The 14,196-nt window shown below is 37.7% G+C and overlaps 1 protein-coding gene across 1 annotated transcript in view; it reads left to right on the plus strand.

Moving 5' to 3' along the window:
• The window catches only part of LOC115418830 (sodium-dependent neutral amino acid transporter SLC6A17-like), a 23,376-nt gene continuing 9,180 nt past the window's right edge, over nt 1–14,196 (plus strand). Inside the window, exons 1-8 of the mRNA XM_030133346.1 lie at nt 1–304; nt 4,982–5,139; nt 5,919–6,045; nt 8,476–8,657; nt 11,754–11,864; nt 11,957–12,198; nt 13,545–13,737; nt 13,827–14,019. Of these exons, the coding sequence (XP_029989206.1) occupies nt 22–304; nt 4,982–5,139; nt 5,919–6,045; nt 8,476–8,657; nt 11,754–11,864; nt 11,957–12,198; nt 13,545–13,737; nt 13,827–14,019 (1,489 nt within the window). The 5' untranslated portion in view covers nt 1–21. The remainder of the gene's footprint in view (nt 305–4,981; nt 5,140–5,918; nt 6,046–8,475; nt 8,658–11,753; nt 11,865–11,956; nt 12,199–13,544; nt 13,738–13,826; nt 14,020–14,196) is intronic.

Here is a 14,196-nt window from a genome sequence, read left to right on the forward strand (position 1 = left end):
CCCCGACCCTCAGCCTCCCTCATGCCTAAGAACAGTAAGGTGACGCAGCGCGAGCAAAGCCATGAGCACGTCACAGAGTCTGTGGCCGACCTGCTCGCGCACGAGGAGCCGCTCGACTACAAGAGCAGCTCCTTGAACGTCGGAGGGGCTGCTGGGAAGAAAGGCCCGCAGATAGAGGTGCCAGAGAACGATGGACGCCCCGCATGGAACAGTAAACTGCAGTACATCCTGGCCCAGGTGGGCTTCTCTGTGGGCCTGGGGAACGTGTGGCGCTTCCCTTACCTGTGCCAAAAAAATGGAGGAGGTGAGTGGGAGAACATGCACTTTGTGAGTTGAACAGGAAAAGTAACTTCCAACGAGAAGGGTTACCATGAGGCCCCACAGTCTTTTAATAAAGTCATATTCCCTGTCATGTTAGAAAAACAGAAAGAGAAACTTGTAGGATTGACTCCCTTTCATGGACCTGGTCTAAAGGGGTTCAGGGGTTGGTCCTCAGCCCATAAAGTTCTATCAAGTCTCATGGAAATGGATGCAGTACTTTCGGTTTAATCCAGGGGTGTCAAACTCATTTTAGTTCAGGGGCCACATTAAGCCTAAATTGATGTCAAGTGGGCCTAACCAGTAAAGCAATAGCATAATAACCTGTAAATAATGATGACTCCAAATTTTTCTTTGTTTTAGAGGAAATAAAATGAAATTATGAAAATATGTACATTAATTATCCAAACAAAAATGATGTGAATAACCTGAAAAAACTGAAATTTCTTAAGAAAGACAAGTGCAATTTTAACAATATTACACCTCAACTTACCATTTATACATGCATATTACGTATTGGATCTACAAAGGCACAAAATGTTGAATAACAGGAAGAATAGTGTTAAAATTTCACTTTCAAAATTTCAGGTTTTTCACATTTTATTGTTAAAGGACAGTTTGTAAATGTTAGTATTTTCATAATTTAATGTAAGTTTTTACTCTAAAACAAAGAGAAAAATTTGGAGTTGTCATTATTTATAGGTGTAATGTAATATTATGTTTTTCACATTAAACTAAGAAAATTTGGAGTCATTTTTTTATAGCTTATTATGTTATTATTTTAGTTGAGATCACATTGTTCTGTATGTGGAACCTGAACTAAAAATAGTTGGACATCCTTGATTATTAATATCTTAAGTGTAAGTTTTGTGGTTTGCAAATTCATCCTGTAGGCCGGACTGGAACCTTTGGCAGGCCGGTTTTGGCCCCTGGGCCGCATGTTTCACACCCCTGGTTTAATCCATCCATCCACTATCCATCCATCCACTGTTCATCCATCCATCCATCCATCCATCTTCTACTGCTTATCCAGGTCTTACAAAAACAAAACTTCACGCAGGCTCTTAGATTATAAGTCAACATTTTCACTGTTAAAACATTTCAAGACTAATACAATTTTTGCTGCATTGTGAACCAAACCATCGTATTCTCTCACATCTGGAGAATCAGACTGGTAGACTCACATGTCTCTGTAGCACCACGATGCATCATTTATAAAACATCATTCATAATATGTTGTGACAGTTTTTACCTTAATCAAAAAAAAGGCTGCGTCTGTGATTTAGATATTACACCGTCATATTTTGAGTAATTGCTCACAGGTGGCAAAGCTCAGTCTTTTATATTCCTACAAACATAAAAACATAAAATATCTGGTACATAGATGTTTAAAGATGCACTAAAGAAATGAAAATCCAAAATACATAGCATAAAACCATGTTTCCTTTTGCTATATACCACAATATTTGAAATTAGTCCATCGTATCTATTGTTTCTACACTATATGCGTCTATATGGTGTTATATATGATGTAAATTGGTACCTTGGTTAACAGATTGCTGCATACATAAAATTAACTGTTCACTCAAGGCAATCTGAGTAGTTTTTATCAATGATTTAATAAATGTACAGACGGCGGTCCAAATTTAATTGAATAATTTTCCAGTCAAGTTATACCATGTTGATAAAATTACATCTGTTATGTTCTCACTTAACAAAGTTTAAAAGTATTTCAAGCAAAAAAAAAAAAAAAGACCAAATCTCCTGTTTGTAATATGTGTGAAGAGGTAAAAGCAGGTCAGTGTACTGAACATCAGACTGAACTTTGCATGGTATGTAATGTGAGTTTTAGCAGCTCAGTGACCCTGAACATCTCACACTACATGGTACTTTTTGTCTGGTACAGAACTGCCTAGGGAGCGGCTGTATTGTGCAAAAAAGAGCCGGGACTAAATATAGCTGCAGTATTGATTACTACTGCTGGCACGGCAGATCAGACTCCACTGATACTCTGGTAAACACAATGGACCACAATAAAAATTAGTGTAACTGTATATGAGAGACTTGATTACATGCCGTCAGATGCATGTAATCGAGTCGTACACTCCGTTAACCTGTGCTCAGTGTGGATGAAAAACACCTCGTCGTCACGGACACTAACATTTCTGTCGTTACTGCTATCATCTTTACCACCCGTGAGTGATTTACTGCATATTGGCAGGATTTATTGCATATAAGGAGGATTTATTGCACACAGGGAGGATTTACTGACAGTAGACTCACTTTCAGACCAATCAGGTTATGTGACCTGGCGAGGCGCCATTTTTCACTGTGTAATTTGCTGTCTGGCGGCCAATTACAGACACATTAAAGGTCTGTGCTGTTAGCCAGTTATCGCTGTGTGGGCTCTTCTCTCTTCCTCTATTCCTCTCCCTTGTCACGCCTTAAACATCTTCCATCCTACATCACTTCTCATGTCTTTATGCTTGATGAGGGCTTTTAATGGCCTGTACTGGAGTGGATTTGCTTAAAGGTGCTCAGTGTTTGTTGACTTGATACTGACCTCACTATCTTCCTCATCCTCATCCATCCTCACATTTTCACTCCTGTCTGCCTCATTACTCCACCCACCCAGGGAGCTGTGTGCAGCTGTACGTAACTCCACTTTGGATGTATTAATAGCTTAGATGTTAGGCCTCTATAAATTTTGTATCCTGACTGAACGACCTGATCCTGCCTGGATTAGGCTGCAAAGGGACAACTTTAGACTTCCATTCATATTAAAATGGAATACTGATCATCTTAATTAAGTAACATCACATACATCACACTGACATGTGTTTCAATAACTATGTTGACACTTGTATAAAATTTGAAGTACTTGTGCTTTACTCAAGTATTTCCATTTAATGCCGCTTCTATACTTGTAATTCTATCCCCTTCCTGTTTATGTTTTGGATAAAATGAGGGATTAAATATTCCTATATGAATGGAGTAGTTTCTCCTCCTTCTGAAGATTAACAAATTCTTCAAAAATCCTTTTGGATTTGCTGGAAATTGTATTAACATAAAGCTGAAAATAGGTCCCAGCTCCTGAAAAGTTGATTTTTTAGAGATACAGTACATCACTCTCACAGGACAGCAATTCTACCAACCTGCAATCATTTTATAGAATATGATGCATTACTGTAGATTAAAGTAGTCCTTTAATCTGTCCAGAGTTGCATTCATTTTTTGCCAAGATCTTCCATCGATGATGTCAGAGTCAGACCACTGTGTAAAATTACCATCACATCCCAAAGATTCTCAGTGGGATTCAGGTCTGGGCTCTGTGGAGGCCAATCCATATGTGAAAATGATGTCTCATCCTTCCTGAACCACTATTTTGGGCACTTTTCTCTGACCAGGCAGTGAACAAAGAAGTTAAAATGAACATGTACAGCAATAAAATGCTGCATACGTTTTAATAAAGTCAAAAACAAAAGAGCCACAGATTACTTTTATTTTTATAATTTAAGTATATTTTCAGTTAATACTTAAATACCATCACTTAGGTAAGGTTTGAATTGTGTAGTGTACAACCCCAAAAAAGAATTAAAGTGGAAAACAGAAGAATGCAACAGTATAATATTATTTCCCCTCCTGAAGGACTAGTCCCTTCGTGGATCTTGGTTTTGTACCAAATCATGGATACAATCACCTGTTCACATCCACAGTTTAAAATCACATTGTTATTTTACAATTTTAACCTGTTAATAGTCATAAAGTTCCCCTGTTCCAGTGTTTTCTTGACTATGTTGCAGCCTAAATGTGGGGATGGATGTATATGTACAAATTTAATGAAGGTGATCAGATAGAACATAACATACAGTAATGCACAAAAGTCTTAGATCACCTTTAGCTTTGTGGTTTTTACAGGGCATATGTATTTATTTAACAGTCTTTTTACCAAGTAACAAAAAAATGCAGGAAATATGTTCACAAATATGAGCACATCCCAAACAAATGACAGCAAAATTAGTGTGACCTCTGTTCACATAACAGAGTCATCAAAAAATGACAAATATTTAACATGTGTTGAATAAAACTTGGAGTAAAATAGCTGAAGATTAAGTTAAATTTAAGATTTTATCCTAAATTTAGTCATTGTAATATGTTAAAACAGTCTATCTACAAGTACAGTCACAGAAAAAATTATTAGATCATCAAAACTCATTAAAAACAACGGTTATGCAATCAAGTACTAACTCCCGTGTGTATCATGTGATTAAAACAGACAGAAAAGAAAACATGGAATGCCTAAAAGCACTGTTTTTGGCAGTGCAATACCATAGCTACTGATGAGCGAACTCAAGTGATTTTGGTTATTATTAAGAAAACCATGGAAAATGAATAGATCAGCTCTTAAATTAAACTCTAATGAGCTATTTTTGTTGTTATTATTATACATGTCCAAACAAATGTACCTTTAGTTGTACCAGGCATTAAAATGAACAAGAAACTGAAGTAAACAAGGGGTGATCTAATAAATTTTCCTTAACTGTATACTTGAGTCCAACCATTTTTAAATATGTTGTTCACAGTGTAATATTTTTTCTTAAAACAACAACATAAACACCTTTTCCACTTCGGTATAACCTCATCCAGCCTTTCTGGTTGTCAGGTGCATATCTGGTACCCTACTTTATCCTCCTCCTCATCATTGGCATCCCACTGTTCTTCTTGGAGCTGGCGGTGGGTCAGAAGATCCGACGTGGGAGCATTGGGGTGTGGAACTACGTCTGTCCCCGTCTGGGTGGGATAGGGATGTCTAGTCTGATGGTAAGGCCTCGTATTTTTATTCTTTTAAGTCAGACTCATCTGGGTAATATTTTCCTTCTGCACTATGTTGATGTTACCTCCATAAAGCAACTGACAGCAGTTTGGTGAAGAGAAAAAGTGTGGGTGCTGTGATAAGAATCAGGATTGTTTTAATGGGGAACCAGCTGTCAAAGCCTGGAGTTAAATACAGAAGCACATCTGCTGAGTGTTTTAAAAAAAAATACAACTAAAGAAGCTACTGCCTGTGTGATTTATGAACTGCTTCTTTTTTTTTTTTTTTTTTCTCAACTGTAACTTCATCCCTGATGCAAAATGTTTCCATTCAGTATGCATGCACAGTACATAAACCACATGAAACTGATAGGGCAACAATCAGGTTAAAGTTACAGGAAACATCTGGACTCACTCCGCCTCCTCCTCTGAGTGTATGAGCACTATCGACGGGTTGGAGAGTGAAAGGTAGCCTTTCTCTGGAGAGGCATGGCTGCCACGGTGGTAGCTATAAATATCTCGCCGGAGATCAGTGTTGAAAAGAGAACGTTTTAATTATTCATGCTTTCCTCAGCCTTATTTAGCTTCTGAATGTCTTGGCTGGTGAAACGGCTCAGAGGACTGACAGCAACATGGAACATTCACAAAACATGTCACCTCATTTACATATTTCCATCATGTTCTGATGATCCATATGGAACAGTTAGTGTTGGTTTAAAGCACACTTTGTCTTTTTTTTTCTTTCTTTCTTTCTTTCTTTCTTTCTTTCTTTCTTTCTTTCTTTCTAGGTGTGTGGTTTTGTGGGGCTCTACTATAATGTGATTATCGGTTGGAGCATCTTCTACTTCTTCCAGTCTTTCCAGTATCCTCTGCCTTGGAGCGACTGTCCAATCAGAAAGAATGGGACACTGGCCAGTAAGTGACATCTACCAGTGACCAGTATAAACCATTTGTTCTGTTTGTTTTTCCTGTTAAATCAACTATTATCACTTCACATGCTGGATGGTTTATGCTTATAACAGGGGTGTCAAACTCATTTTAGTTCAGGGGCCACATTAAGCCCAAATTTACCACAAGTGGGCCAGACCAGTAATAACCTGTAAATAATGACGACTCCAAATTTTTCTTTTTGTTTTACTGCAATCAAAATTAAATTATGAAAATATGTACAGTTAAAAAGTATCCAAACAAAATGATGTGAATAACCTGAAAAAACTGAAATTTCTTGAGAATTATAAGTTCAATTTTAACAATATCATACCTCAACTTACCATTTATACATGCGTGTTACAGATTGGATCTACAAAAGGTACAAAATATTTAATAACAGGAAGAATAATGTTATAATTTCACTTTCAAAAGTTCAGGCTTTTCACATTTTATTGTTAAAGGATAGTTTGTAAATGTTAATATTTTCATAATTTAATGTAAGTTTTTACACTAAAACTAAGAGAAAAATTTGGAGTTTATTATTTATAGGTGTAATGTAATATTATGTTTTTCACATTAAACTAAGAAAATTTGGTGTCATTATTTATAGGCTATTATGCTATTATTTTAGTTGAGATCACATTGTTCTGTATGTGGAACCTCAACTAAAACGAGTTCAACATCCTTGATTTTTAATATCTTAAGTGTAATTTTTGCTGTTTGCAAATTCATCCCGTGGGCCAGACTGGAACCTTTGGCGGGCCGGATTTGGCCCCCGGGCTGCATGTTTGACACCCCTGGCTTAGAGTAAAGTCCATTCCTGTCATTATAGTGGGATGGTTTTGTTCCAGTATATGTTTACTTCTTATAACTCATGCTCAGAGGTTTAGGACTGAAGTCTGTCTTGCAGCCTGTGTTCCCATCGTGGTTGTAGGTACATCAGACAAACTGCATTAAATTTGGAAGTTTCTGTCAAGACCACAGGGACATAATCCAGATTAAAACCCTCTGGAGTGGATTTGATTAGAGGCAATAACAGCGAAACCTTGGGGCAGCCAAGAAACACCCAGTGTGGTGTGTGACTCAGCAGGGCCGAGGCTACTGCCAAAAAGACAGGGAGCAGAGATTCAGACGGAAGGACGTTAATGTAGAAGGAGAGCAGCAGAAAGACAAATGTCAGATGTTTCACTGAGGGGAAAGCAGATTAGACCCAGCAGGTTTCAACACTGCTGGTGATGGATCTGATCTGAATCCACTGTTACTGAGCGTCGTGACAGAATCAGACTCTAATTCATAAAATATTAACATGGAAGAGAGCCGCTTTTCTTCTCTCTCTGTTTTTTTATGACACAAGGTCAAAGCAGACATTCTGTTCTGTGCTGAAGTCCTGGGCCAACATTAGGTTTGTTGGTTTGGTGAAGTTAGAATGACCACACATATGCAGATCCAGATCCAATCTGGATATATGGAAAGACTGTACAGAATTAAAAACAAGAGGAAAGTGGTAGTATTTAGTGTGACCTCCCTTTGCATTTAACATCCCATTATTCTTTTTGGTTCAGACAATATGAGATTTATTGCATTCATTTTCTCATGTTTTGTACCAGGTTTCATTCAACTCATGTCAAATGTTCCTGTTTATGCTGCTTCTTATCATGGGGTCAGGGGTCACAATAGATAATGACTTTAACCTTTAGAATGCATTTAATTCTGTTTTGTGAGTTTCTTTCAAGGCTGTGCATATATTTACTGTAAAAGAAAATCAGAAATAAATATGAATACTCATTTCAACCCTGCAAAAACAATAAAGCTAAAGGTGAACTAAGATTTATTTGAAAAAAAAACACAATATCAAGGCAAAACACCATATTAAAAAGAGAAAGAAAACAGGGTAAAAAAAAAAAAAAATTGTAATTTATGGTACATTATGAAACACGTGTGCATGTATTTCACCCCTTTATTTTAAGGATGTGAATAGATTGCACCATACCAGGACTAAAAAATAGTAATTACGTTCATCGTCAAGGAATCTGTAAATATGTTTGTGCAGGTTATGGGTTTTTATCCCCCTGGACAAATCTGCACCATCCTACATTACTATGAGCAGAACTGTAACACTGCTGACTAAAAATTCAGCCACACACAATATAAATGTATATATCATCTCCCCAAGAGAATATACTGGAAAAAGTGAATCGGTGGTTCGTGCTTTGCATTCTACTGCATGACCTTGTTTAGCTCACTTATATCTGTGTAAGCAGCAGAGAATGAAATATTGACCCTGAGCAAACACTCATCTCATTATATTCCTCTTGCACCAAACCAGCCTCCCTCCCTGCCTCCTCTTCACACCTTTACTTCATATTCATTATCGCCCAAAGTAAACCTCAACCTTCTTCTGTCTAAAATGTCTAGTTGTGGAGCCGGAGTGTGAAAAAAGCTCAGCCACGACATATTTCTGGTACCGTCAGACTCTGAACACGACCAGTACCATCGCAGAGAGCGGTGGCCTCAACGTAAAGATGACCCTGTCTCTGCTGGTGGCCTGGATCATCGTCTGCCTCGCAGTCATTAAAGGAATCGCCTCCTCTGGGAAGGTATAAAACCACAGAGCAGAAATGACATGACATTTTCAGAAGCTTTGTTTTTGTGTTGTTTTTCTATTTACTTTTTTCAGTTTAGTCTAGTTCAGTCATTTTAGTTTTAGCATTTAATCAAATCACATGAACTATCGTGTGGTAAAACCATTGTTTAAATTAAATGTCCCATACCTTGTATCTTTAAAACTGGAGGAAATCAGAGAAAAATGTGCTAAAATTGAAAACTGCATATCTTCTTTTATGCAGCTTTCTCTTCTCAGTCCAAATACCTACCAGTCTGAAAAACCTCTGCATCGTGGTGTAGATTTTTTGTTAAAAAGGAACACCAAATTGTTATTGCTCCTCAAACCACTAGAATTAGACTATGATGAGTGGGAATTATGAAAACAAAAATGCAAAAACACTGCAGCTTTAGCACAATTTTACCAGCAGTTGTGATTTATTTTAGCTTGCGTTGCATTGCATTGTTGTTTTTATTATTTATATTCCTGAAAATGGCCTTTTTTTAATTTCAGTTAGCAGAATTACATTTTTAGAGACAAAACACGAACATTTAATGGATATTACAAAACAAACACATAGTAATGATAGTTTTATTTGCTTGACAGATTCTGATAATTGCAGGGCTGCAACTAATGATGACATTCACTGTCAATTATCATGTTGATTATATTCTCAATGAAGCGATTAATTGTTTGGTCTGCAATATGGGGGAAAAGTGGAGGAAAATTGTTTTCCTGAAACCCAAGGTGGCATCCTAAAATGTCTTGTTTGTTCCATAACAGAAGGACATTCAGTTTACTGTCACAGAGAAGGAAGGAAATCAGAAAATGTCCTCATTTAAGACGATAGACTTGGACGATTTAGACTTTTTTTCCCCTTAAAATATTACTATTACTGATTACTGAAGTTAATCTAATCAAATCAGATCATTGCAGCTTCAGACAATTCAGTCAGTTATTGTTTTTGGTAAGTTGTGTGATGAAAGAATTTGGATGCTATTGACTATTCAGCTGAGAGAACACAATCAGTTTTAACAGAAACAGTTTCATTTTCTTATGTAGATGTGCTGGAACATTTACAGTTCGTTTAAATATGTTCAGTTTAGAGGTTTGGACATTTTTACCCCACACCCCAAAGGGAAGGCATGGGGTATTGTTTTTGGTTCAGTTTGTTTGTCTGTTTGTTTAACACTCTAGTACAGGGGTGTCAAACATACGGCCCGGGGGCCAAATCCGGCCCGCCAAAGGGTCCATTCCGGCCCGCGGGATGAATTTGTGAAATGCAAAAATTAAACTGAAAATATTAATCATTTTAGTTCAGGTTCCACATTCAAACCAATTCAATCTCAAGTGGGTCAGACCAGTAAAATACGATTATAATAACCTGTAAATAATGACAACTCGAACATTTTCTCTTTGTAAATGTAAACATTTTTATGTAATTTTACTGTATTTATACGAAAACAAACTAACATTTCTCATAAAAAAAGAATAACCTGAACAAGTATGAACCTGAAATTTCTTAAGTGCAATTTTACCAATATTCTGTCTGTTATTAAATGATTTGAGTATTTGTAGATCCACTTTGATCTGTCAGTTATAATGTACATGTGTAAATTATAAACTGAAGCATAAAACTGTTAAATTGCAGTTATTTTTCTTACGAAATTCCAGGTATTTTTTGTAAGAAATTTCAGTTATTCACATTGTTTTATGTTTATGTTTATGTTTACGCATTTGGCAGACGCTTTTTTCCAAAGCGACTTACAGGGGAAAACCAATTAAATCACTCAATCAATCAAATTTTATTTATATAGCGCCAGATCACAAAAAAAGTTATCTCTTGACATTTTATATATAGAGTTGGTCAAAACCAGACTCTAAGTCAATTCTACAGAAACCCAACAGAATCCTTCAGGAGCAAACACTTGTGACTGGTGACAGTGGTGAGGAAAAACTTCCCTTTAACAGCAGAAACCTCGAGCAGACCCAGACTCCTGGAGGATGGCCGTCTGCTTTGACCAGTTGGGGTTAAAGAGAGAGAGTAGAGAAGGGGAAAAAGAGAGAGCGATAGAGATAGAGACTGGGGAGAAGGGGGGAGTAGGGGGAGACACATGGAGGCTGTTGAGGATAAGTGAGTGGTGATGATGAGGGCAGGGAAGAGGCCGGACCACCGCAGCAGGTCCAGAGATAATCGTGAAAGAATCTGTGGTTGTCCTGGGAAAAACCTTATTAGAATATTTAAAATGGAATGTTTGAAAGTGCTAGGACAGGAGGTGCTCTCGGAAGAGCTGGGTCTTCAGGAGCTTCTTGAAGATAGGCAGGGATGACTCTGTTCTTGTAGCACTTGGTAAAGCGTTCCACCAACGTGGAACGACCCATGAAAAGAGCCTGGATTGTTAAAGGATAGTTTGCAGATGTAAACATTTTTATATTGTAATTTTACTTTTTTCATTCTAGAACATGGAGAAAAGTTTGGAGTTGACATTGTCTGTATATTATCATGTTATTATTTTACTGGTCCGGCCCACTGCAGATCAAATTTGGCTAAATGTGGCCCCTGAACTAAAATGAGTTTGACACCCCTGCTCTAGTAGCAAAACCATTGGTTGAATTCATACCAAATTGGGTTTATAGATTGCCAGTGACCCAGAATATATGTCATTATATTTTGGGAAAAGTAGATCCAAGTGTCAGTTTTTTATGAATTTTTTCAATTCTTTTTTTCCCCTCATTTACTTATAATGGGTGAAATTTCAAATGTCTATAAAACCATCAGTTTTGTTTCAATTTACTCCAAACTTGGTGCATATATAGTGGCAATTAATATGCTGAAATCAGCACACGCATAGACATGATGACATCAGCTGGATTCATGCCAAAATAAGCTACAATACGTGCAAGGGGTGGGGTTTGTTGTGCCTGGCACCACTTGTTTTAATATTCATTTAAGACTTGGAACGATGCAACTCACAAAAACTGTAACCTGACTTTTTATAGATTTATCGGGTCAGTGTATTTCATTGTGAATAATGTGTTAAGAGTCTGCCATCCTTTTGTCTCTTCCTTGGCCTCTGTTCCACTTCCACAGGTGATGTACTTCAGCTCTCTCTTTCCATATGTGGTGCTGTTCTGCTTCCTGGTTCGAGGTTTAATGCTGAAAGGCTCCGTAGATGGTATCGCTCACATGTTCACCCCTAAGGTGAGACTCAAAAGGCCATTCTATTTCTGCCTCTTTATTTTTCCATGAACCAAACATGCTGACAAACACTCCAACTGTCTCATTTCTCTCAGCTGGAAAAGATGTTGGAGCCTCAGGTTTGGAGGGAGGCAGCCACTCAAGTGTTCTTTGCCCTCGGTCTGGGCTTTGGAGGAGTCATAGCCTTCTCCAGTTACAATAAGATAGATAACAACTGTCATTTCGACGCCGTCCTCGTCTCCTTCATCAACTTTTTCACCTCCATTCTGGCCACACTGGTGGTGTTTGCTGTGCTGGGATTCAAGGCAAACATCATGAATGAAAAGTGTGTCGTCGAGTAAGTTCAACACAAACACACACATTTACATTCAATTAGCTGAGGAATGAAGGATTCTTTAAAGCACAATGTACAAAGAAGCCAAATCTGTAAAAATACAATCTCTTATCTCTTCATGTGACACGGTTGATTTCACACCATGTGTATTAAAGGAGTCATATTCTGCTAAACCCACTTTTATTTGTCTTTGGTACATTTATTTGTGTATTTGGACCCTAATAGTTCATAAAGTTTAAATTTGAACCCTCCAGGTGCTGCAAAGTTATCTTTATATTAATTTTTGGCAAAAATCGAGTGGATTTCTACAACCCGTTTTAATTCCTTCTTAATTTGTTACATCTATAACTAGTTACGTCACAACATTTGCACAAATAAGGTCAAGACTTCCAACGAACATTTCTCCAAATATGGAGAAATGGGACAGAGCAGCATGGTCAACAACGTGGAGGGGGTGGGATGTGAAATGGCTCATTTGCATTCAAAGGGCGAGTGCTCAGAACAACTTTTTTGTGTCATTACTCAGAAATAGGGCTGAAGATGGACCTGTGGAGTTTAATTAATGAAGAATTCAGACCCAAGCACAGCATTTACAGTTTACAGCAAAATGTTTTAAAATGCATAATTCCATTTAAAAAGCAAAATATGACCCCTTTAAATAAAAAATATACTTAATAAATATTGAAGAGCATACACTGCATAAAAAGAGGAACATTTCCAGAGTAACGCATCACTGGTAGCCAAGTCTTTGTTGTCGTCCTGTATCGAAATGGAGTTAGATAATTCGGTTCTAAATGTATATGCGAGTCATTTACTATATTATTTTACCGTAAAGCTCTTAAAGTAAACCCAAATCAAAGCACCACTTAAGACTCGAAAAAATACTACCTCGCAAAAAAAAAAAAAAAAAAATTATACACAATATTTCATAGGATCTGCTTTAACACTGACAACAGGATGGATTTGTTGTAGTATTGTTTATGTTACACAATGCTCATGCAATGCCACAGTAAATGTCACAACATTTATTTCCCTCCAGAGTTGTGGACAGCATTGGAACAATAATTATATTCAGAGAAATCTGAAATTTAACTGTATGTAAAGGAGTAATATAATGTAAAAGTAAAAAGTAAAGTAAAATGTTCATACATAATCCAGTATTTCAATGTGATTTCTACTTGATTCACATCTGATTTTCCCTTGTGATGAAAACAACAAGCCTCCTGTGATCCCACATTATATCATCTTTTTATCTAAGCCACTATGTCTTTTTTATTACTTACTTCATGTGAATGATCATCAGAGTTTGCTATTGAAATGTGTAGCTTCAAGTGTTTTCATCTTTCTAGGAATGCTGAAAAAATCCTGGGATACCTCAACTCCAATGTCCTGAGTCACGACCTCATCCCTCCACATGTGAACTTCTCCCATCTGACCTCATCAGACTACAATGAGATGTACCAGGTCATCAAGACTGTGAAGGAGGGCAGCTTCACCCAGCTCGGTCTGGAGCCCTGTGTCCTGGAGGACGAACTCAACAAGGTGAAGCCACGACACGACCTGAATGTAGCACATGCTCTGAACCTGACTCTTTTTAGACCTGATTTCACTCTCTGGGCATCTTTCTGCAGTCCGTTCAGGGCACCGGCCTGGCCTTCATCGCCTTCACAGAGGCCATGACCCATTTCCCAGCATCCCCGTTCTGGTCGGTCATGTTCTTCTTCATGCTCATCAACCTCGGTCTGGGCAGTATGATCGGCACCATGACCGGCATCACCACACCTGTCCTCGACACTTACAAGGTGCAGAAGGAGCTTTTCACAGGTAAACCTCCCTCTGGTTTCATTTAGGCCACTACATGTTATCTCCTTATTCAGCACAAAAAAGATTAAAACACATTTGGGAATGAGCTACATTATGCTTTATAGCAGTGGTTCTCAAACTTTTTACAGTGGAGTACCCCTTGAAATATATATTTTTAGCCAAGTACCCCCAACTCTC

This window comes from Sphaeramia orbicularis, chromosome 5 (genome assembly GCF_902148855.1).
Source record: "Sphaeramia orbicularis chromosome 5, fSphaOr1.1, whole genome shotgun sequence".
NCBI lineage: Eukaryota > Metazoa > Chordata > Actinopteri > Kurtiformes > Apogonidae > Sphaeramia > Sphaeramia orbicularis.